General features: G+C 38.8%; 4 protein-coding genes and 1 long non-coding RNA gene across 8 annotated transcripts in view; 3 read left to right on the forward strand and 2 right to left on the reverse strand.

Annotated features, from left to right (window-relative positions):
* tektl1 (tektin like 1) lies at positions 1-7,507 on the forward strand. The gene is made up of 8 exons (XM_059338888.1): positions 1-373; positions 1,511-1,795; positions 3,603-3,707; positions 5,112-5,259; positions 5,568-5,734; positions 5,849-5,944; positions 6,038-6,151; positions 7,224-7,507. The coding sequence occupies exons 1-8, from the start codon at positions 80-82 to the stop codon at positions 7,449-7,451; spliced, it is 1,437 nt and encodes a 478-aa protein (XP_059194871.1). The 5' UTR covers positions 1-79; the 3' UTR covers positions 7,452-7,507.
* Positions 6,642-12,884, reverse strand: LOC131976029 (uncharacterized). Its single transcript, XR_009394775.1, has 4 exons — positions 12,774-12,884; positions 10,255-10,317; positions 8,952-9,085; positions 6,642-7,453 (listed from the first exon to the last, which is right to left on the reverse strand). It is a non-coding gene; the product is annotated as an uncharacterized LOC131976029 (long non-coding RNA).
* LOC131976027 (sperm acrosome membrane-associated protein 4-like) lies at positions 8,832-11,395 on the forward strand. The gene is made up of 3 exons (XM_059338899.1): positions 8,832-9,219; positions 10,213-10,332; positions 10,488-11,395. Exons 1-3 carry the CDS (start codon positions 9,168-9,170, stop codon positions 10,691-10,693), a joined length of 378 nt encoding a protein of 125 aa, XP_059194882.1. The 5' UTR covers positions 8,832-9,167; the 3' UTR covers positions 10,694-11,395.
* On the forward strand, positions 12,495-17,148 carry LOC131976016 (zona pellucida sperm-binding protein 3-like). Of its 2 annotated transcripts, XM_059338883.1 has the most exons (9): positions 12,502-13,232; positions 14,312-14,427; positions 14,521-14,624; positions 14,975-15,149; positions 15,269-15,374; positions 15,463-15,551; positions 15,668-15,741; positions 15,843-16,103; positions 16,891-17,148. In XM_059338883.1, exons 1-9 carry the CDS (start codon positions 12,765-12,767, stop codon positions 16,896-16,898), a joined length of 1,401 nt encoding a protein of 466 aa, XP_059194866.1. In that variant the 5' UTR covers positions 12,502-12,764; the 3' UTR covers positions 16,899-17,148. The 2 variants fall into 2 exon arrangements, with proteins under 2 accessions (XP_059194865.1, XP_059194866.1); XM_059338882.1 differs by lacking the exon at positions 16,891-17,148 and having other exon boundaries at positions 12,495-13,232; positions 15,843-16,299.
* Positions 16,794-22,100, reverse strand: part of fli1rs (Fli-1 proto-oncogene, ETS transcription factor-related sequence) — a 24,373-nt gene continuing 19,066 nt past the window's right edge. For 2 of the 3 annotated variants that reach the window (XM_059338884.1, XM_059338885.1), the window contains exons 6-10: positions 21,330-21,395; positions 21,168-21,230; positions 18,604-18,651; positions 18,270-18,356; positions 16,794-17,854 (exon numbers count right to left, since the gene is read on the reverse strand). In XM_059338884.1, the coding sequence (XP_059194867.1) occupies positions 17,331-17,854; positions 18,270-18,356; positions 18,604-18,651; positions 21,168-21,230; positions 21,330-21,395 (788 nt within the window). In that variant the 3' untranslated portion in view covers positions 16,794-17,330. The remainder of the gene's footprint in view (positions 17,855-18,269; positions 18,357-18,603; positions 18,652-21,167; positions 21,231-21,329; positions 21,396-22,100) is intronic. The other variant, XM_059338887.1, reaches the window with a different exon arrangement.

Genomic DNA, 22,100 nt, shown 5'->3' on the forward strand with positions numbered 1-22,100 from the left:
GTGGACAACTAGAGGGCTTTATATTCAGAGAAGGTTTCAGCTGATAAACCTTTTCTAAGAGGACAGTTTATGTGAAGGAATGCAGGTCCAGTCGGTTCCCCTCGGCTCCGTCACTATTGGACCACAGTCCTGGCGCGATGGGACCGTCCACTCCATCCGGCGGGCAGAGCGCCTGGTGCGGCAGACTCGTGCTGGGCGTTCCGTGACTTGCAGCCGGCCCCGGAGCTGCAGCGCCACCGCAGGTTTCACCCCGCAGCGCACAGAAGGCACGGCGGAAACAAGCGGAGATAAGATCACAGCGGAGGAATGCGCAGAGAGTCGTGACTGCATCTGCAAAAATAAGATGTCGAGGCCCCAAACTACAGGAGCGATGGTGAGAAAACAAAGTGTGTTTACTGTCTGTAGGAAAGGGAGACTGGTCCGAGACTGAAAACAATATGTAGGATTCAGAGGTGGATGTAACTAGATACTGGACTTAAGTAGAGTTACTTGTACTTTACTTGAGTATTTCCACATATGAAACTTAATACTTCTACTCCACTACATTTTGAGGAAAAAACATTTTTACTCCACTACACCAAGCTGCCAGCTATGATTACTATTCAGGTCGAGATTTAACATTAAAAACATGATAAATTTAAAACGATTACATATAACATAAAAGTATATTAAGTAGTTAAAATAGCCCTACTTTGACTACAATAAAGTGCTGCTTACGTCAACAGATGCAGAAATGCATCAATAATAATCCATTAATATATTAAGAATAAAAATAATCTGAGTGGGGCCATTTTCCATAATGAGTCATTTTACTTTTGATACTTTAAGTACATATTGATGCTGATACTTTTATACTTTTACTTCAGTAAATTTTGAATGCAGGACTTTTACTGTAGTGGAGTCATTTCACAGTGAGGTATTAGTACTTTTACTGAAGTAAAGGATCTGAATACTTCTTCTGCAAAACAAAAATGACACAAAAAGTATCATATATCTGAATTTTTAATTGTGTTGACAAAATGTTGTGTAACAAGTATTCATAATCTTATTTATGATGAATATGCTATAAAACGGTATAAATTCACTCCTAGATGTAAAAGTCCTGCATTGAAAAGTCTACTTACTAGAAGTACATTAGTATAATGTACCGTAGTATAATGTACAGGAAAATGTACCTTTAGTATAAAAGTATTTATCAAACGTACAAGTACTGCACACAATATATTACATTTTTGGAATTATTATTATTATTATTATTACAGATGCATCAAAATATTAACATTGTTTAGACTAGAACTAATAGTCTAAATTTGTGTCTTGTAAATCTTAATCTGTAAGTAGCTTATCATTACACTTATACTTTACTGTGATATGTAGTGGAGTAGACATATAAAGTTGTATAAACTGGAAATACTCAGGTACATCAAAACTGTACCTGAGCACATTATTTTACATTTGAGTAAATGTAAAATAATCTCACTCTCTGAGACATTTACATGTTTTTCTGAAGTTTCGTAGTGGCTCCCAGAGGACGCCTGTGGCCCCTTTCCCCCCGACCAGCCTGCGTGAGCAGTGTGCCGGGGCCAGCGTGGCCGTGGCCGGTGAGTACATGCGGAGGGTGCGGGAGGTGGAGGCCCGGCTGCGCAGGCAGGCCGGCAGGGTGACCCAGGAGGGCATCAAGCTGGAGAGGGAGAGGGGTCACCTGGAGAGGATGCTGCGCAGCCTCAGGAGCCATCTGACCGTCAACAGGAGGAGCTCAGACGGGAGGACCAGGAGGCCACCCACTGCTGAGACGGTACCTTTACATAATGTGGCTGTTATTGTTGTTTCACCAAGCAGCAAATCCACATTATAAACAGAGTCTTGTATCTGGTGCAGGATGTTTAACCAGAATTTGGTAACGCTTTATAATAAGGTCCTTAATAACCATTAATTAACAAGTAATAAGGCATTGTTCTCGCTTTAGATCCGGTTGTTGCAAAAAGCATAGTTAACTAATGGTTAACTTATAATAGATGAGCAATAAAGTATATTTTAATATCAATAAGCAAACAAAATAAGATTAATAAAGGCATGGCAAAGACATAATGGGTGGGTCATAGGTGTTTGTAATGCCATTATTAACACTTATATAAGCTTATAAACACACAATAATGTCAATAAGCATCTTGTAAGGACTTACAAGGGCCTTATTACTTGTTAATTAATGGTTATTACAAGGACCTTAATATAAAGCGTTACCCAGATTTTTTGTCGATGCTCCCATGAACATATATTTATTTATTTTACCCTTTGATTTTACCACCTTCAATGTTTTTATTATTACGCTCTCCTGCATTATGCTCCAAACGTCTCCTTGGTGGTACAATAAGTAAAATACATGTGTTGTTCATTGGAGCATTATGTAGTGTGGAGACTGTATTCTCTATACTCTGACCTTTTCTTCTATCAGGGCCTATTTATTGTCTGAATGTGTGTGTTTTTATTAACTCTAATCATAATCTTGAATTCAGAATTTAACCCTGAATGTAACCCAGCTTCCCCCCTACACTATGCTTTGTTCTTTGGTAAATAGTGCTCTCAGCTAGTGGTGGAATGGAACTAAGTACATTTGCTCAAGTACTGTATTTTTTGCGGTACTTGTACTTTACTTGAGTATTTTAACAAGTTATACTTCACTACACTTTAGTTACTTTTCATGGACAAGATTTATCATCATCAATTTACGAATGTTTATAAATTAAACCACTTAGCTAAAATGAGCCCTACGTGGATAACAGTAAAATGCTGCTTACATAAATGCATCAATAATAATCATAATAATCCAGTAATGCATTTGGAAAATAGTGGGTCCATTCTGCAGAACGAGTTCTTTTACTTTTGATAGTTTAAGCACATTTTGATGCTGATACTTTTGTACTTTTACAAAGGTAAGATTTGAATAGAGGATTTTTACTTGCAGTGGAGTAATTCTGCAGTGTGGTATTAGAACTTTTACTGAATTAAGGGATGTAAAAACTTCTCCCACCACTGCTCTCAATACAGTCATATAATAAGATGATCCATCAAGAAAAAACACTGAATCATTTATGTTTCAGGGCTGCTGTTTTGTTTAGTTCTGACCTCTTACTTTCCTGCTGCAACGAGAAACCAATACGAGACGTTCTCCACAGGGGTGAACAGTGTTGTTCTTGAGTCCAGTCTCAAATTGTCTAACATTTACACTTGTCTTCAATATTTTGACTGTTGGTTGCAACCATATCTAAATTCTGATATATTTTTTAGGTTAATCTTAAGGTGTAGGAAACAGCTCATTTAGACTGTTTAATTATTTGCAGTGCAGCAAATTAAATTTTGTTAAAATGCCATGTACTTTACACATTATTCTTATTTAGTAATTAGTACTTAGTACTTAGTACTGCTAATGCTGAATCATTTTTAAATCCTTTCAGTTGTGTGTTTTCACTGCCATAACGGTTTAATCCATCACCAGAAAGGATGTAAGTGATACACCAACGGGATTAATTCATTAAGTTTTGTATCGCTAGCTTCATTTGTTAAAGAGAGGTGATGTGTTTGTTGACAGGTCTGCTCTGTTGCAGGAGAGGGATGGTGCTGATTACTTGTTGCTGTGTGAGAAAAGAGAGCTGGCCCAGCTGAAACAGGAGCTGGAGGGAGCACTGAGAAACACGCTGACCCAGCTGCAGGTGATTTACAACGTTACTGTTCTGTCTCCATCGGTTGACTCATTTTCCTTTCAAGCCACCTACCCCCCACTCTGTTTTTTTCTTTCTTTTTTCCACTTGCCCTTCCATGTGATTTACTGGCATGAGTGATGGAAGAAAAACAACACTGCCAAAGCTTTCACGCACCAATAACCTCCACTCTTAAGTTTCTCATTTTGAACAGAGATCAAATTATTCAAATGCAAAGTGAAATCAAAGCATTACTTCTAATGCCAGACCTATTATGATAATGTTATTAAGTCATACATGCATACTTTATTAAAAAAAAAAAAAACAGTTAAACTACATATAACATATAATTCAAAAAATAATAAAAATGACTCAGAAGAAACAAGATAAATTGGAAGGAAGCCAAACATTCTTCTGTTTTGAAATGTAGTGACGAGTTAAATGGATAAATTAATAATTGGGGGTGGGGGAAAAGAATGCAATATTTTACATGGCAATATTGTATAGATACTCAGAAGTAAATTTACTCAAGTTGTGTACTGAAGGACAAATTTGGGTACTTGTACTTTTTACTTCAGAGAGAAATATTGTTCTTTTTAATACAATACAATTATTTGAGAGCTTTAGTTACTTTACAAATGAATCACTATGTACTTCATTGTGTTACCTTTGTTTGAATTTCGCCAAATGAGGTAACACAATGGGGACTGAGGCAGTGACCCACTGATGAAAGCCTTTGCCCTTTCGGTATCACAAACTGGGTGTCTGTGGCGTGGGGACATTCCTGGGAAAAATCACAAGCAGCTCACAGTTAGTTAGTGACCGCTTCCCATCACTCAGCAGTGTTTGGTCCGCGAGAGAGAGTAGACTCACTTGTGTGTGAACCAGTGTACTGTTTTACCCAGTCTCTGCAACAGTCATGAGTAAATGGTAATTATGGCTGACCAAACCAAGAAATGAGCGATGACCACAGATGCTGAAACAGCAATCGCAAATCCGAAGAAAAAGAAAGTAATTTAACATTCAGAAGAAGGCCAACTGCATACAACACTGTTCCAATCCCCGATCTCCAAGATAAAAAAACACACCTGCTAATTACCATAGGGAACAAAGCAGAAATCTTAAAGATTGTACCTTTTCCGGAATGCGCTTCATGGAGGAGCAGCAAAGTTTGGTAGCTCTCTGTTTTTGCATAAATTTGCTAAGTTTTTATGTATTTTTTATAATATTTTTGATGGATACTTTTGTGGAGAGAAGAGTTTACGGAGAGATTCAAAAGATCCTTCGTTCCTACAGCCATCAGGCTGTCTCATTCTTCAAGAGATTCTACCAGACTAACTGAATTTCCCCTTGGGGATGAATAAAGTAATTTTGATTTGATTTGATTGATTTAAGTCCCCGTTCTGTCCCTTCCAGGCTCTGGGTCAGAGCAGCAGACAGCTGCTGGACTGTGCCAGTGAGCGGGCTCGTGTTCTGGAGCTGCTGCCTCACAGCGCCTCTGCTGGAGGACACACTGGTGCTCTGAGCTTCACCAAAGCAGACCCGGTCAGCCCCTTTACACCAGGTACACTGTATAAATCATGCACGATAGCTTTAATATTCCGTTTCTGAAAAGAGGATATAATCATTTAAATGTAGTGTACTTGACCTGGTGTCCATTACAAGTGACAGGTTATTAAAAATAAATATGGTTATAGTTATTTATAGTCTCTTCTCTAACCTACACTACAATCATGTTTTCTGAAATGGCTAAAGTATTGTAAAAGGTAACAGGAAATGCAGTAAGCGTTATTTTGGTAAGGTGCTCCTGCCCACCATAGGTTCTTTAAATTAAACATTTTTTCTTAACGTCACTGATTTGCCTTTTTGCAGAATGTAAACAGGTGTTAGAGTCGTCCACGGTGACAGTCAACCAGTCACAGCTGCTGAGGGAAAACATCAGACAGATGTTAGCCAGCGCCATCACCAGGCAGAAAGCTGTTCACCGCACAGTCAACGATGGCCTCGTGAAGAAAATTGCAGAGACAATCAGTCTGCAGGTAGATACAGATATAACAAGCCAAACATCTTTGCACGCAATGCAGAATTACTCTGACATTATTTGGATATGAGAAAAATAAAACACTGTATCCATGTCATTCTGTGTTTTCTAGCAACGTCTGACTTTGATGTCTGCAGCCACCAGGCAGGCCATGTTCCGCAAGCAGAGGGAAATTAACTGTATTCGCCACAGCCATGACAGAGTGCAGGTTAGCGGCTGTGTATGTGGCGCAGGATCGGTGAATTTATAGGGGGTTCAGAGAAAATGTGTACATGTTTTCCCTCTGTTATTCTGTGTACAGGGTCCAGAGTACAGCGGTGACATACTGTCCAGAGAGAAACTCAACAGGCCTCTGGTGCAGGTTTATCACAGACACCCAGGGACACAGCTACCTGAGGCTGCTCATCTCATACAGGTGTTTACTGCATCCAATATACAACACACTCATATACTAGAGGGAGAGTGCAGACCTCCGCCAAGGCGCTTTCCTATCTTACAAGTTAACAAAAGTAGAAAAGAAAAGAAAAAAGAAAGAAAATTTGTATCTGTTCCAGATTCAAATCTGCTCCAAAAGCCAAACGGTCCTGATACACCCCTCCACCAAGTTTCATGAAAACCAAGATTTGTTTTTTTCCCCATAATCCTACCTACAAACAAATAATCTGATTCAATAATATAACCTTATTGGAGGTAATGATGGAGACAGAAATCTGGCTACCACCCCCGCTTTTATGCTTCATTAAGGGACTTGTAACTTATGGCTTTGTTAATTTCTAATAAATCCACTCTTAATACTTTATAGATCAGTTAAAACAACTGTATACAGCTCATGAACTAATATAATACATAATGAGGAAGTATGCTCCAACAGTTTGACCACTAACACTTAAAAAAGCTGCATAGCATCCAGACCAAAATTAATTTATTAACAACTGATCCAAGCAGTCTCAAAGCTGTTAACTCAACATTGTCATATTATTGTTGCAGAAACAAATATTTTTCTGATGTGTAAATTTCTAATTTGCAATTTATTAGGCGTCGTGAAGCCATTAATGACAACTTATACATTATAAAGTATGCTTTACTAAAAAAATGGTAAAGAAGTTTGAATACAGTTTATGAGAAAAAAAGCAAATACTATGTCAGATTGCACTCTGCAGACAACAATCTGCATGACTAATCTAAAGCCATCAAAACCTGAGACATGTCTCTTGATAATGCCTAAACGCCTTATAAGTTGTTGAGGCTAACCCAAAAACATACACTGACCTAAATACAAGGAATATCTTTAATCTCAGTTAGAAGTCTTTCCTATAACATATTAGGAGCTTTTCCCCTCCATGATGTCTTCATATTCAAATATGCTGGCAGATGTTCACACCATAGTTTTAAAAAAAGCATTCAGTGGTTTAACACTAACCTCCCCTTTTGCTGGGTGTCTCAAACAAACCAGAGAAGGCTAAGTGTGTTTCTTGTGTGTCTCTCAGGGCAGTGCAGTGCTGAGGCGATGCCTAACGTCCTCCGAGGGTGAGCTGACGAGGCTACAGCGGGCCTGTCTGCAGCTGCTGGACGACCAGCACAGCAAGACAGCGGCAGCTCAGGTGGACGCCGCTGTTGTACGCATGAGGCGTCAGCAGGTCGACAAGCGAGCCATGCCTTCTGTTCTCCAGCAGGGGGCGTGCATAAGCCAACTCCCACTGTCTTGCATTCGGTAGGGCTGCAAGAGTGGAGAGAGATGATACCTTTGAGTGTGTTGTGAGAAATAGGGAGTATCCACATGCAGAATGTACTGGTACAAGATTAATAAAATGGGGTAAAAGCTACACTGTGTGGCCAAAAGTATATAGACACCTCTGGTCATAAACTCTTGTGTACTTCTGACTTTTTTTGTGGTTTGGACAAGACCCTTTAGTTCCAATAAAAGAGAATGGCTTGCTATTTAGGGAGACAGTGTGCTTTCCTGTTTCACTTACTCCCATGCACAAGGTCAGGTCCAAAAGGAAAGGGTTTAGTGTGGTGCGGAAGAACTTGACTGGCCTGCACAGAGCCCTGACTTCAACGCCTTTGGGTCGAACTGCAATCCAGGCCTGTGCTGGACCTCACTGATGCTTTTGTAACTTAATGGGATAAAATCTCTGCAAGTCTACACAATCTTGTGGGAAGCCTTCCCGGAAGGGTGTTATAGCGGCATATAAAGCACATATTTCAGAATAAAATCTTCAAATATGTAACATAATTGTAATTCACAAGTGTTTTGACCACATTGTGCACGATCCTGCACTGAGCTGCACACATATAGACATTTTCTCTCTTTTTTTGCCTTTGTGCAGTAACATTTAAAACACAGAAATGAATGTGAAAGTCTCCCCTACTGTAAACAAAAGTATTTGTCTTGGTGCAGTGAAGTATTAGAAAATCACTTTTAATTGTGTGTATTTATATGTGAAATCTTAAAATCTTATTATCCCAGATGCAACAAACAACAGCCAACTGTTAATCCAGTTTTAAAAGAATGCCAAGGTTTTATTTGCCGTAACCATTTCATAGTGGTTAATGATGGGAACAATGGCCTTCTATATGGCTGAAAAATAGAAACAGAAAAAAAAGAAATGGAGTAGTGTCTAATATGATTATTATTATCTGAGGAGATCATCAGATGTCTCAATAAAAACAATTTATTTACTTATTAACTAAAGTATTTGAGTTTATTACAAAGGTATGAATGGCCAAACTTGCTTTTTGTGAGTCAAAACATTTTTAAAGACATCTGATTTTCTATAAAGCTAAAAAAACGTGGCACTGTTCCTACCTCCTGCTCAGATTTCTAGTCATGAGACTGCAGGTCACTTGACAGCCATCCCACCAAACTTAACGTCTTTCATTAAGAAATAAGACATGATTTAATAAACCTGCCCTGTTTTACCTTCGTACACGCCACATGTCTTATCATTCTGTGAATAAACATGACATAATTGGATGTTTTGTATAGATTTCAAGCTAATCTATAGTGTCATTTCCTCACAAAACATTCCCTCCACACTGAATCTCTTAAATCTGAATGGGGCTATTGTTTGCAGGACAGTGAGTCCAGGCAGCGCTGTAAAACCGTGGCTGTCACCCAGGGAAGCTAACAGCCTATAATTGAATCATAAGCATCAGGGTGTGGAGATTCTTGGAGTTAATTGACAGGATATCAAGAGAAACAGGAGGTTTACCTTCAGATCTCTGCAGCTGGGCCGACTGAGGAAGCTGAGAAAGTCTGGATCGGAAACTGACTTTAGGTCATAAAGATAGAGACTTCACCAGGTTTCTTGTGTTCAAGATGAAGATAGCAGGCTTGTTCTAGGAACTATCAAGAAAGAAACGACATTAAGAGCTGAAGAATCGAGCTGCATCTACATTTTCCCCCCGTGAAACAGAAACAGTCAGTAATGTCGAAGCTGGTTTGCTCTCTGCTTTTCCTTTGTTTACTTCCAGCTGTGGGTAAGTGAGCAAAACACAACTGTGTGTTAAAGTGTGTATGAATGCACAAATCATGCATGTTTGCAACAGAACAGAAGTAATTTAGCATTTGCAGCAAAAGCTAATAGTAGGTCTGCAACTAACAACTATTTTTAGCATTAATTAATCTGTTGTTTTTATTTATTTTTTTAAGCGCGTGGTTCATAAAATGTTACAAAAATAGTGATAACTGGAAACATCAGACGTTTAGGAAGACTGATGAGGAAAATAAAAGCAGGAAATCAATTTTCCTAGACCGACTTATCTGAGTTATGGTCTAAGATTTATTTTATGACTATTTTATTAAACAGATTAGATTTAGATTAGTCTTTATTAATTAGTTTTTCGCTTTATCTTTTTTAACAGTTTTAATAAAAATCCATCTATATCTTTTATATAATCTGCTTTATATCTGTGAATGTGCATTAATATAAATGTATAATTATTTTGTATAAATGGAAATAATAATTGACACAACATACTGCATGTATAATATTTGGCTCAATGAAAATATTTGAAACAGAAAAGTGACAATTCAGCATCAGTTTCCTAGAGCCCATATATATATATATATATATATATATATATATATATATATATACACACACACATTAAAGTAGGTTGAATATATATTCAACCTACTTTAATGTTTAATGTAAGACAAGGAAAACCAGCAAATCCTCACATTAGTCAGCAAATATTTGGCTTTCTTGCTTAGAGTGGTTCAGCTTTAAGTAATAAACCTTTTGTATCAATAATCAAGCTTTCTCTTATCATAATTTCAGCTTCCTCATAATTGATTTACCATCACAATAGCAATTATCTAATTGCATACTACTAATACCAATGATAACATTATATTTTTGGAGCAGGTGCAGCTTCTGTCTGTTTAATAATGATGTCTCACCAGCTGCTCTCCAAAACCAACCTCTTTAAAGAAATTTGGTGGTTTTACAAACATGCCTGTGCTTCCAGTTCCCCTCTTCTGTTACACCTGTGTGTTCCCCGCCATCTCACCTCTGGACTGCATCAGATTCCCCCTAAAGTGTCCACCCGGGCAGGTCTGTCTGTCCAGCAGAGCTGTGGGCGAGAAAGGTGAGGGTGCCTCAAGTCACTGAACGAAATTTACATGAATCAAAACTGAAAAAAAGAACCGAGAACAGCAGCAAGGAGGGGGATGTGTCAGTGTGGTTATGTGTGAGTGTGTGTCTCTCTCAAACTGATGTTTCTAATTAAGTCATGATTTTCAGGAGACTTCCGTGTGGTGTTGTATGAGAAGAGCTGCATCTTGCCCTCCATGTGCGGAGTCACCGGACAAAAACACACCATGGGACTCAACTTCACCTTCACTAATGAGTGCTGCAGCACACATCTGTGCAACGGAGCTGCACGACCTGCTGCTCCCTTCTGGACTGGCACATTACTCACACTTCTTATTTCAATCTTAGTTTGGTGAATAGCAAAATATGTGGAGAAAAATAAATCATTTAACACACATGAAGCAGACTTGCCTTGTCTGCCCTCTAATAGACTGACACTGTACTAAACTCGCATTTAGTAATTGTGCACTAATCTGTGGTAAACCAATGCTAGTTTTACCATGTCTGTGAGATGGAAAAAATAGATTTTTCTCTTATTATTGCTCACTAAAGACAGAGCTTTTGGAGGGGACGGTGGGGATGAGTGTAACATGTTTAGCTTATATTCCCATGATTTAGTATTTATACACAAACTGTGATAAAACAAAACTACCTCTATCCAATTATCAATCACATTTGCCTCAGAGGGCTCTAAAGGGTGTGTGTGACATGTACCCTCTGCCTTTAGATCAGCCACCAAATTTTTATAAAAAAGCCACCAAAAAAAAGGAACACATAGAGTAGGCAGTGGTAAAAGTAGCAGAATTCAGTGTGAAGCAACAAAGTTACAGCAAAATGTAGGTTTCAGTGTTAATAAATTAAATGTTACCAAAGTTTAAGAAGGATCACTTAAGGATCACTTCAGGCTATGTGGTGGATAATATGTCATTGAGACCCTCTACATGGTCAGAGTGAAAGCTCCATACCTAACGTGACCTGACTTATATTTTTACGTTAAAAAAAACTAAACAAACAGAGTATGATAATGTGAGCAGTTTACCCTTGATTTTTTAAAAATGTTTGTTTGGTTTTAAACCCTATGTTGTGCTTGTGTATTGCTGTAGGTGCCACAAATAAAACCGTTTGAATCAAGTCTTATGTTGCAGTCTGCTAGCCTGGAAATGTGAATACTATACCTTTTTTATCAGGTAAAATGTATTGTTATTTCAGTCAAAAGTAATCTAACTCTTTAAATATCGTCACCCTGTTAAAATAATCGCCTAACTCATTTTTTCAAGTTTTGCAGGAAACACAAAAAACTTCACCAAAGTGTAACATATGACATTTATTGATCATTTCACTTAAAAAGATGTAACAAAGGATGGCTAATGGCATAGTAATAACACTGTGTGTAAATTATGTAACTTAAGAGAAATAAATGACTTAGGCAATTTTTTAACATGCCTTTGTGACTTAAGCAAGATATGGTAACACTTTATTTTGAAGGTGTCTACATAAGAGTCACAAAAGCCTGTCAGAAACATGACAAGTATCATGAGCATTAATGTTACTTCAAAGTGTCATTAATGTTCATGACGCATCCCATATCATGTTTATGACACGCTCATGTCACTCTTATGTAGACACCTTCAAAATAAAGTGTTACCATATCTTGCTTAAGTCACAAAGGCATGTTCAAAAAATTGCCTAAGTCACATTTTATTTTGACTTAGGCATAATAAATCCGCTTAAGTCACACACTTGACATAGGCCATTATCTTAAAGGGGTAAAATCACATGATCTGATCAACTGAGGATGTAGGTGATTTTACCATAGGTGGCCGGCGTCATGGGGAGATTTAGGCAAAAAAACAAACACATTTTGACAAAAAATGACTTCGGCGATTATTTAACAGTGTGACGATATGTCAATAAACCAAAAATAAATAAATGAATATAACTAGCCTACACCATCTTTTAAAAGTAATGCTTATTTGTGTACATCCGGGAACGACATGGTGTAACTCATTGCACTTTTGAAAAAGGATACATTATTATTTTTTATTTATATATTTTTAATGGTGTTTAAAACTCTTTACAGCAGGTAGGCTATTATTGACGCGTCACAGCAGGTAACCCACAGGTGTTACTAATAACATTAATTATTCGGTGTGTTCCGTTTAAATGGCTCCCCTGAATGGAAAGGAGCCATTACTCTTTATTAGTTCCACTTGTGCTTTTCTTCCAGTCTCCGTTTTACTTATAAAACTAATTTAAGAGTGATAAATATGAACAATAGGCCTGTTAGAAGCAGGACAAGAACAATAAAGTTGTTTTTTCGTGAAGCAAGTGAAGCATCATCAGAGATAATACTCTTGAGTGAAGGCTGATTTTTTTTTTTTTTTTTTTTGAGTCTAAACTTTAAAATAAAGCATAAATCTGCCGGGTATGGTTTACCTGTCGCTGCTGTTCATGTTGTCGCTGTTGTCCGCCATTGATGGAGAAACGCCACCGCATCAAGCCTCCGAGGTGATGAGAAAAGTTTCCCGGAGAGAAACACCGACTCTGCCGCCGCCATACCTCCACCTTCCCGTGTTTGTGGACTCGAGGCTGCCGTTGGTAGAAAAGGAGCATTTCTCCCCAGCCAGAGGCACCGGGCAGGAGCCTTTACCCGAACCCGTCCGAGAGATCCTGCTCCCGGTTCGGGCGAACACCACCAGCCCGCCCAAAGTTTCGGGTGTTTCCGTGAGGACTTGGTGCAAGCTCAACAAGATGCTGGTGCGGGTGCAGAGGAGCATTTTGGGCACAAGTGAACCAGTCTCTAAACTTAAACTGGGGACATGCCAACCCAATAAAACCACGACGGAGTACCTTTATTTTGAACATGATCTTGGCATGTGTGGAACCAAACGCACGGTGAGCTTTTAATAGTTTATTTTCCTGCGTCATGCTTTGTTTTTAGATGTTGGTCTCCCACTTGGGTTCACTGGAACATCTCAACATTGATGAATTGGCAACAATCTGCAACCTTCAATGTGCACAAAACATAAATCCTGCTAGTGATACCCTGACTTTCCAATAGTGCCTGCCACTGGCAAGTTATTTTTACTTATCCTATGACATACAGAGACATACATTAGAGGTTTCCCTGTACAAGTAGATTCTTCGTTGACCAACATAATCAATTCAGTGTTGTTGACTTATCAATTAGGCTAGTTGATTTAATTGCCAAACCTTAAAACTTACTTTCTCTGCAAAGAACCATCCAAAACCAGCACGGAAATTCTCGTGTTTACTAGAAAATGACTCATTTCTACCAAGGAATCTTGCTCAACGAAGACCAAAATGACTAGGTAGTCCACTGAGAGTGAGCGCATCAAATTTGGTACAGACATTGATTGTTCCCTGAGGTTGAATCCAAATGATTTTGGTGATTCCCTGACTATCTGCTTGTGCAACCAGCAAGGCATCTTTTTAGTACTTACTGAAATTTCTCAACATTAAGAGGTTTCCCTGTCTAAAAATGTCCGTCATCTACCAATACAATCCATCAAATTTAGTTAATTTTATTGACTCAAATCTGTAACATCAACTTTCTCCACAAAGAATCATGCAAACCAACATGTTAAATCTTTTAAGACTAATTGCTACTAATAAAAATCTTAGTTGGTTTAAGACCAAAACAACCAGTTGGTCGACTAATCGACTAATAGGGATACCCATAACTATCTTATATATTTGGACAATGAATCCAAACAGTTTTGGGTATTCCCTTTCTCCACTTTTTCTCTAGAGCCACTAAAAGGCTTACATTTACAACTTATCTATAGTTAAACATGAAAAATCTTGGACCATCTCTTTGTTAGCAAGGTCACTGCCAGTATGTAAGCATGTTAAAATCAGTATTTAACTCAAAGGAATGATTTGTCTAAGTACAGAGAGCTGCTAACATTGTAAACTAATCTTACCCTAACCTTTTTTTTTTTATTCTTTAGATAATTAATAACCAGGTGGCCTATTCAAACATGCTACAATATGACCCACCAAGGATCCAAGGACCAATCAGGCGAACAGCGCCTTTCACCCTGCCTGTTGCATGTTATTATAACAGGTAAGACTGGATCCCAACCAAAAAGCACAAAAGTCTTTAAACTTTATAACCCAGAAATGAGTTTTAATCTTAACAATGTGCCTAACTCATTAGGTATCTATACTCCTACAAAATTGGCTACAAACCAAAGTTGCTGATGCGCAAGATCTTCACACCAATGAAGAACAGAGCAAAAATCATTCTGACGCCACGAAACGGTAACGTTTTTTTTTTTTATCTTATCGACTGATTTCGACTGGCTCTCAAAAGTGTTAAAGTGCTGGAGTTTGACATTTGAAGAAACAATGCATTTAATCTCTTGGACAATGAATTGCCCTTTGATGGTCCCACCTGTAAAATACAATGGAGATTGTTACTATCTTTTTATCCCTAATAAAATAAATGTTTTTCGAAGAATCCTTCTCAGTTTTATGTGCCTTTGGATTTCATTAAGCAAATCTTTTTTTAAATACACTACATTTTTAAACCTGTATTTGTTTTGACTGCATTAAATAGGACGAGTCTTGAAGCGTGTTCTGTTGTCTGACAGCTTCTTTCTGTCTTTCAGCTCAGTGGGAAAGACTTTCTCCATCCGATCAGTACGTGCTCGGGAAGCCCATGTACTTTGAGGCCGAGGCTCCATCTATATCCCAGCACGAAAGACTGTACGTCAACTTGTGTTACGCAACTCCCGAGAAGTCCCACACCTCCAAACCTCAGTTTCCAGTTGTAAAAAACTTAGGGTAATAAACACTCACTCCCACACAAACATGTCATTCTTATTTTATTTAAAAAGGATACGGATGTGTATTTAAAGAAAACACATATTTCAAGGTTAGGTTTTTATCTCTCTCTGATAAAGGTGTATGGTTGAGAGCAAGAACAGTCGCTCCAGATTCATCCCATACAAAAACAATGCTGTGAGATTCTCTGTGGATGCCTTCTTGTTCACGGGAATGACAGGCCAGGTGAGCAAAAATGCTTTCATTAATTACCTGAGCAAATTTCTCTTCTTCTAGTTGACTGTTCAAACTACAATCCTATAATGTCTTGCAGCAACTCTACATGCACTGCTCCATGTCTGTTGGCAGTTCTGTTCCCACGCCTACAGCCAAGTCCTGCAACTACGACACAAAAGCTAGAAGGTTAGCTTTTTTCCTCTGTTGCTTCAATAAATCAAAGAATGAGAAAAATAAAGTTCAAATGTGCTGTAGAATCCTTGACACAAACGGGATCAACTCTTCATCACTGTTTTTCGCAGATGGGTTGAGCTCTATGCTTCTACCTCGGTGTGCACCTGCTGCGACTCCAACTGTAGCTCTGCTGCCTCCACAGGTGAGTCATGGCTCCCCTTTTTTTCTAATAATGCTGTAGAAAGAAAAAAAGATTAAAACCTACAAACAAGCATTGTCTTAATTTTTTCGTTTTTGTTGCAGCAACCAAAGTAATTAGCAGCAAGCCGTGGACTATAAAGCCGAAAGTGAAACCCACTGCTGCCCCAAAGAGGAAGACGGTCTCCCCCACAACATTAAGAACAAGGAAAACAACAACCACCACCACCACAACAACAACAACAACAACAACTACAACAACAACAACAACAGCAGCACCACCACCACTACTATCAGAAACGACCAGAGAGGTGACTGAATGGACGTCGACTTCACAGCCTGAAGCGGTAACAGTGACTCTAACGGGTAAGCCGGAGAACACAGTGAAGGAGTTGGAGTGGCCGTTTGGAGGTGCAGGAGTGATATGGGTTGAGGAGGAGGGTGAGGAGCAGATGAAGGGCTCTGCTGTTGTAGAGGAGGAGGAGAAGGAGGAGGAGGTCACAGAACCTCGCACAATATTTGAAGACATCTTTGATTTTGACAAATAAAGCACAGTGATAACTTCAGTCCAGGTGGCTCATTATATGACTCGTAAAAAGCTGAAAGCATTAATCTAGATGCTGATGTTTGTTTTTTCAATGCAGATGTTCTCTTTATCATCACAACGTCGAGACAGATGTTTCAGCTGTGAAACTGAAATGCCTTTAATTGTCAAAAATATTTAGCCTGCAGCAGTCCTCTTTTTAAAGGAATAGTTTAATACTTATTTTGTTACTTAAGTAGCTGTTTTCCCTGTTTTCAGTTTTTGTGCTAAGCTAACCTTTTTTCAGCTACAGCTTAACATGGAACAGAAAAATATGAGCCTGGTAGCAATCTTTTTTGTCTGTCTTCCACAAGAAAGCAAAAAGAGCGCATATCCAAAAACCTCTTAACTTTTCCTCTCACAAAGAGCAAACTTGTAAAGCATTTTATCAGTTAACAAAAAGACACAAAAACCTTTTTAAAAAGTCAAGTTTCAATACGAAATCTGTAAATTATTAAACTCCCAGGAGCCAATTTTTTTTTAGATACAAGCATCATTTATTAGCTTTACATCATGAGTATATTGCTACATAATCATCATTCTGTACAATTTCTCTATTACAAATGTCAGGTCATTGAATGTGATAACTGCAGTTTCGACCTATGAAGAGAAACAACCGTTATGCTACTCACACAGTAAAGGCTATGACTGGTCTTTACAACAGGTACAAATCAAAGGTACTTACAAAATAAAACTTGGTTTCATAACATCTGAATAACAGTTAATACAGTGTGTCATCGGTATATTTATAAAAAATCTTGGGAGGAGTACAATAACGATCCTTTCCATTCCTCACAGGTGATTTCATCATAACTTTTTGTCCATTTTTAGGAAGGATTGTGACAAAGACGACACCATAATGCCCTTTATAAAAACAGACCGTAGCGTCATATCACCTTCATTTCAGACAGGGTTCAGCTCGGGTGCATCCTGGATGGAGTGAATGTGTTTTCGAGCATGTTTTGGTTCCTCTCTCGTGTTATTTTGTTAAGGTGTGACATGCATCGTCCTCAGTAGTACGAGCTCAGGTGGGAGTGGGTGGCGGGATGTCTGGTCATGGCGGACCCAGGATAGATGGGGCTGTTGGGTGAGTTCCAGTACGTTGACGGAGGACCAAAAAAGTTGCCAGGGGAGACGGGCATCGGTGCAGGATGACCCCCCATGAAGTTCATTTTGGGCTGGTGGCTGTGGTAAGGCTGGACGTAAGACATCTCATTCTGGTACTTGACTATCCCCCCTTCCGCTGAGTGATTCTGGTGCGCCTGCTGGATGCCTTGGAAGTCAAACTTGTAAGCGTAGCGCTTGCCGTGCACCTTGGTCATGATGTTTTTGTCGTAGTAGTAGCGCAGTGCGCGGCTCAGCTTGTCATAGTTCATGTTGGGCTTGCTCTTGCGCTCGCCCCAGCGCTTTGCCACCTCGTCTGGGTCAGTCATCTTGAACTCTCCGTTGGTGCCCTCCCAGGTGATGATGCCGGCGTTGTTGCTGTCGGTCAACAGCTCCAGCAGGAACTGCCACAGCTGGATCTGCCCCGAACCTGGGAGGAGTAGACGAGAGGAAGAGTTGATGAATCGGGTGCTGATTTCATTAGTTAGATCACAAAGAGACTAGTTACTAGTAGTAGCTCTGAAACTTTTATGCAATATTGAAACATTTTGAAGGATTAGTTAGTAGATATAAAGCCTGGGCACCAGGTAGCCTTTAAAATTTGCATTAGAGTTTTCAATAAATAGGGAAAGATAAATTTCAACTCCATCCGGTGCATCCAGTTTTTCCAGGACCTTGGACAGCTCCTCAGTTTTTCTTTTTTCTTTTTACAAAGTACTTTAGTTTTGTTGTCGATGGGATTCTTTCTTAGTCGTTTTACGACACTTATCTAACATTTTCCCACCAAATGTGACCTTTTCACTGTGTGGCTTAGAGGAAAGGAAAGACATCAGGGCAGAACCTACCCACAGGCCTGTGAGCGCTGGGGTCAGGGAGCTTGTATGGACTTTGTTTGCCTGTTCGGTTCTTGGATGAGCTGAGGGCTTGGCCTTCTGTGAGGAAACAGCAGGGCAAACAGTCATTTTGGTGAGAGGGAAGCCAGATTTCGTCTCAGTGTAAGCATGATGCAATTCTGCTGACACAACAGGTATTGCTTGATGTTTACTCCATTTTTGGAAAAGTAAGTGCATGTGTTGCTAGCCCTTGCTTGCTTTTCTCTCATGTTGCCAAAGCAGACAGTGTAAAGGCCTCATTTGTGTCATCCTTGTTGGTTTATCTTGCGGTGGTTTAGATTCTTACCTGGGTTGGATAGTCGACTGCTAATAGGCCCTAATGTCTGATACGGGTCTGTAAGGAAGAAAAAGCATATTATTTTTCATCTTCTTGTGGATGTTAGTTTTGCAATGTTTGCAGATCCTCCTTTATTTTCATGTTAAGTGTCTTCAAGATTCAATAAAACATCTTTTCCTCATGAAATTATGCAATCGAAACATGTCACTCTCCACTGATGGGTTAACTCGTTCTGGGATTCCAAGCTGTGTTTCCTGGAGTTATAGAAGTGTGGTTGCAGCAAGGCTGAATATAAGTAATGCATAGTCCTGCACTGTTGATAAAACATGGACAACTTTGTGAAAAGCCTGTAAGGTGAACCTAAAGCCTGATGAATCTGTACCAAACGTCACAACAACCACAACAACCTTTGTCCTCTCCGGTCAAAATTGATCAGGTTTTATTTGTTTAAAAAGCATAAAGTACAAATTATCACCCAACTCTGTGTTCCAGCTTCTTAACCAACTTAATTCCAACTCATTACCACACTATTTACACTTTTATATAATTTATCCATGCTATTGTGGCATTTACGTCAATACAGCTAATTGTCTGTCATCTAATGGTCAGTTTGTCTGTCCCTTAAATGTTTCTCATGACATCATGTCATTGACTAGTGCAATATCAAAATTCACAGGAAGTTGCCATTTTTTTTTTTTTATAATAAGCAAAATCTTTGTTGTATAGATCCTAGCAAGAATCTCACTGTGATCATTTTATGAGAAGAATGATTAAAAAATGGCCTGAATCACATTGCAACATTAATATCAGTTACAATAATAGCAATTAGATATTTCCAAATTGTGCAGCCCTATCACCAATGTAACTATCTCTTCTGGTAGTTACATCCATTTACAGGTGCATCTCAATAAATTAGAATATCATGGAAAAATAGTTAAGCCAAATAGTCCCAAATGTGACAACCACTTTCTGAAGTTAAATGTTCACAAAACTAAAGATATGACCACCGACTTGAGGAAATCTCCCACTCAACCTTCCCTGCTATAAACGTGGGCTCACTTGTTGAGACGCTTGAGTGCTACAAGTCCCTGGGAACAGTGGTCGATAAGAACCTATCCCATGACCTTAATACATTTGCAATCTGCAAAAAGGGCCTGCAGAGACTATTTTTTGCGTAGACTGAATACTTTTAATGTGGACTAGACACTGATGGCATTATTTTATAAATCTTTTATTGAGTCCATTTTAACCTTTTGTTTAATTTCTTGGTATGGGAACCTCTCAGTGCAAAACAAACATCGTTTGTTCAGTATTGTTAAAGTAGCCAGCCAAATAATTGGCATGCAGCAGACATCTATGACAGACAAGTTTTGCGGAGGGCACGGTTGATCCTGGCCAGCTCTGACCACCCGCTCTTGGAGGAATTAATTCTTCTCCCTTCTGGGTGAGGAGATACAGGTCCCCCAGGGTAAAAACCAATGGGTTTAAACTTTCCTTTGTTCCAAGTGCAATAAATGCACTTAAATTACACTATTGATTGCACTGCTCAGCAGCACTTTACTAGCAGACTACTATTTCAATGGCTTGATACTTTTACTTTTAATGTATGTTGGTTGTTTGCGGTAACTATGATTAATGTCCCATGTCCTCCTTATGTTGTCTTGTGTTTTTCTTTTTGCCCTCTGTAAAGCAAATTTCCCCTCGAGGGACAATAAAGACCTGAACTGAACAAATAGTCTGTGTTTGAATAGTTTGGAGGATTAATTGCTGCTAAAATAATCTCTTAACTTTTAATTTAATACCACCACCGTTTAGTTTATTCCAATTAGCCCCAGAACAGTTAGCATGGTTGTAAACGTATTCTTGTGTGCATGTCAAGGTTATAATAGTTTAGGATTTTTCATTAGTTTTGGTTTTGTTGTGGATTTTTGTTTTCAAATTGATTTAGTTTTAATTAGGTTTTTTTGTGAGTTCTCTAGTTTTAGTTTAGTTATTATTTTTAGTTTTGTTGTAATGGGGTACTTGTTGGGTGTGAGATTCAAAAAGGTCACAATAATAATTGTTGCCTTTATTTCCTTTGCCTTCTCAATCACCTCCCCAATAAGGTTATTAACTCTTGCAGCTCCGGGTGTTTTGAATTTTGGTTCGAGTGAAGTGTTGAACTTTTTGAAAGGCAATCGACTCACATAGTCGTGTAGACATCCCAGTCTCAATAAACATATTTACCAATGCTTCTTGTATGAAAAAAATTGACAGATGACATCAAAGGACATTTTCACTATAATTTGAGTTAGTTTTAGTTACCACACAATACAGTTTCAGTTCAGTTTTTTTAATTTTTTTTTAAACTCTGTTACCCTTTTTTTTCCCCAAGTCTAGTTTTCGTTTACTATAATAACTTGGGTACATATCTCCTTATAATTAAAGCAGTCTTTTTTAAACTTTGGGATGTTAATTGGAATTGCTTATACATCTCAGTAGCATTGAGCATTGCTCCAGCACCATGTGAGTTTATAGTGCCTTAAAGAGCCATGTTTAATGAATGTGAAAATATTTATAAGTGGCCTTCATACCTTGTACAATTCTCGGAGCAGGCTCTGTAACCCGTGAGCTGTGTTGGTGCTCCATGGTGGGACCTACAAATGAATGAAATAACTTATTTATAGCAGCTCATGCATGAAAAATGTATCAGGATCTTCAGTTTAATATAATCCTTGGGTTTTATTTTGTCATACCTTTTGGCACGGCACTCATGGTGCTTGCCGGCCAGCTGTTCCTGCAGCTGATCTCCTCAAAACTCTCTGCAGACACACAAAAACAACAAGGATGAGACTAGACTTTAACTGGCACGTGGCTTAAAAAGGGTTTGAAGTGGACATTGGGGCATCTCAGCTATAGTGGGAAGGAAGTCAGTAAATGGAGACCAACACGATAAGAGTCGGGGGTCTGAAGATGACCCAAAGTTTCTTTTGTCCGGGCCACCCCTGTTGCCACAAGATTGTGAATTGTGTCCCAGGAGCAGGACCCATACCCCCCATTTCCTGCGCCGGTGCAGCTGTTTCCTGTCTGAAACTGGCTGTTGAGTTTTGGACTCATCAAAGTTTTGTCAACTGAGGCCAGTGTGGTGCCAAGGAACCTTTTTTGACTCCTGAAACTATGTTACACTGTTCTGAAACTCAACACATTATTTTTAAATCCCTAAATCATTCAAGACGTTTTCTCCTTTTTTTTGTGATGGGTTTAAGAGTGTGACCCTGAATTGTGAGTTTTGATTCACTCCAGAAACACTCGCCCAGATCTGAACGATATGACTAATGGGAAGTGGTGGCAATGAAACAGGAAATACTGAAAGAAAATGTTTCTTTCAGAAAAATACTGTTTTGTTTTTTTATCATGTATTTAAATCATGCTGGGAGAAGTCTTTTTAACTGATAATGGAATGAGGTATTATCAGCAAAAAGTACTTAAAATGTCCTAATGAAGTATTTGCTGCAAGAAAAGTGCAC

Source organism: Centropristis striata, chromosome 8, assembly GCF_030273125.1.
Source record: "Centropristis striata isolate RG_2023a ecotype Rhode Island chromosome 8, C.striata_1.0, whole genome shotgun sequence".
In the NCBI taxonomy this organism is placed as follows: domain Eukaryota; kingdom Metazoa; phylum Chordata; class Actinopteri; order Perciformes; family Serranidae; genus Centropristis; species Centropristis striata.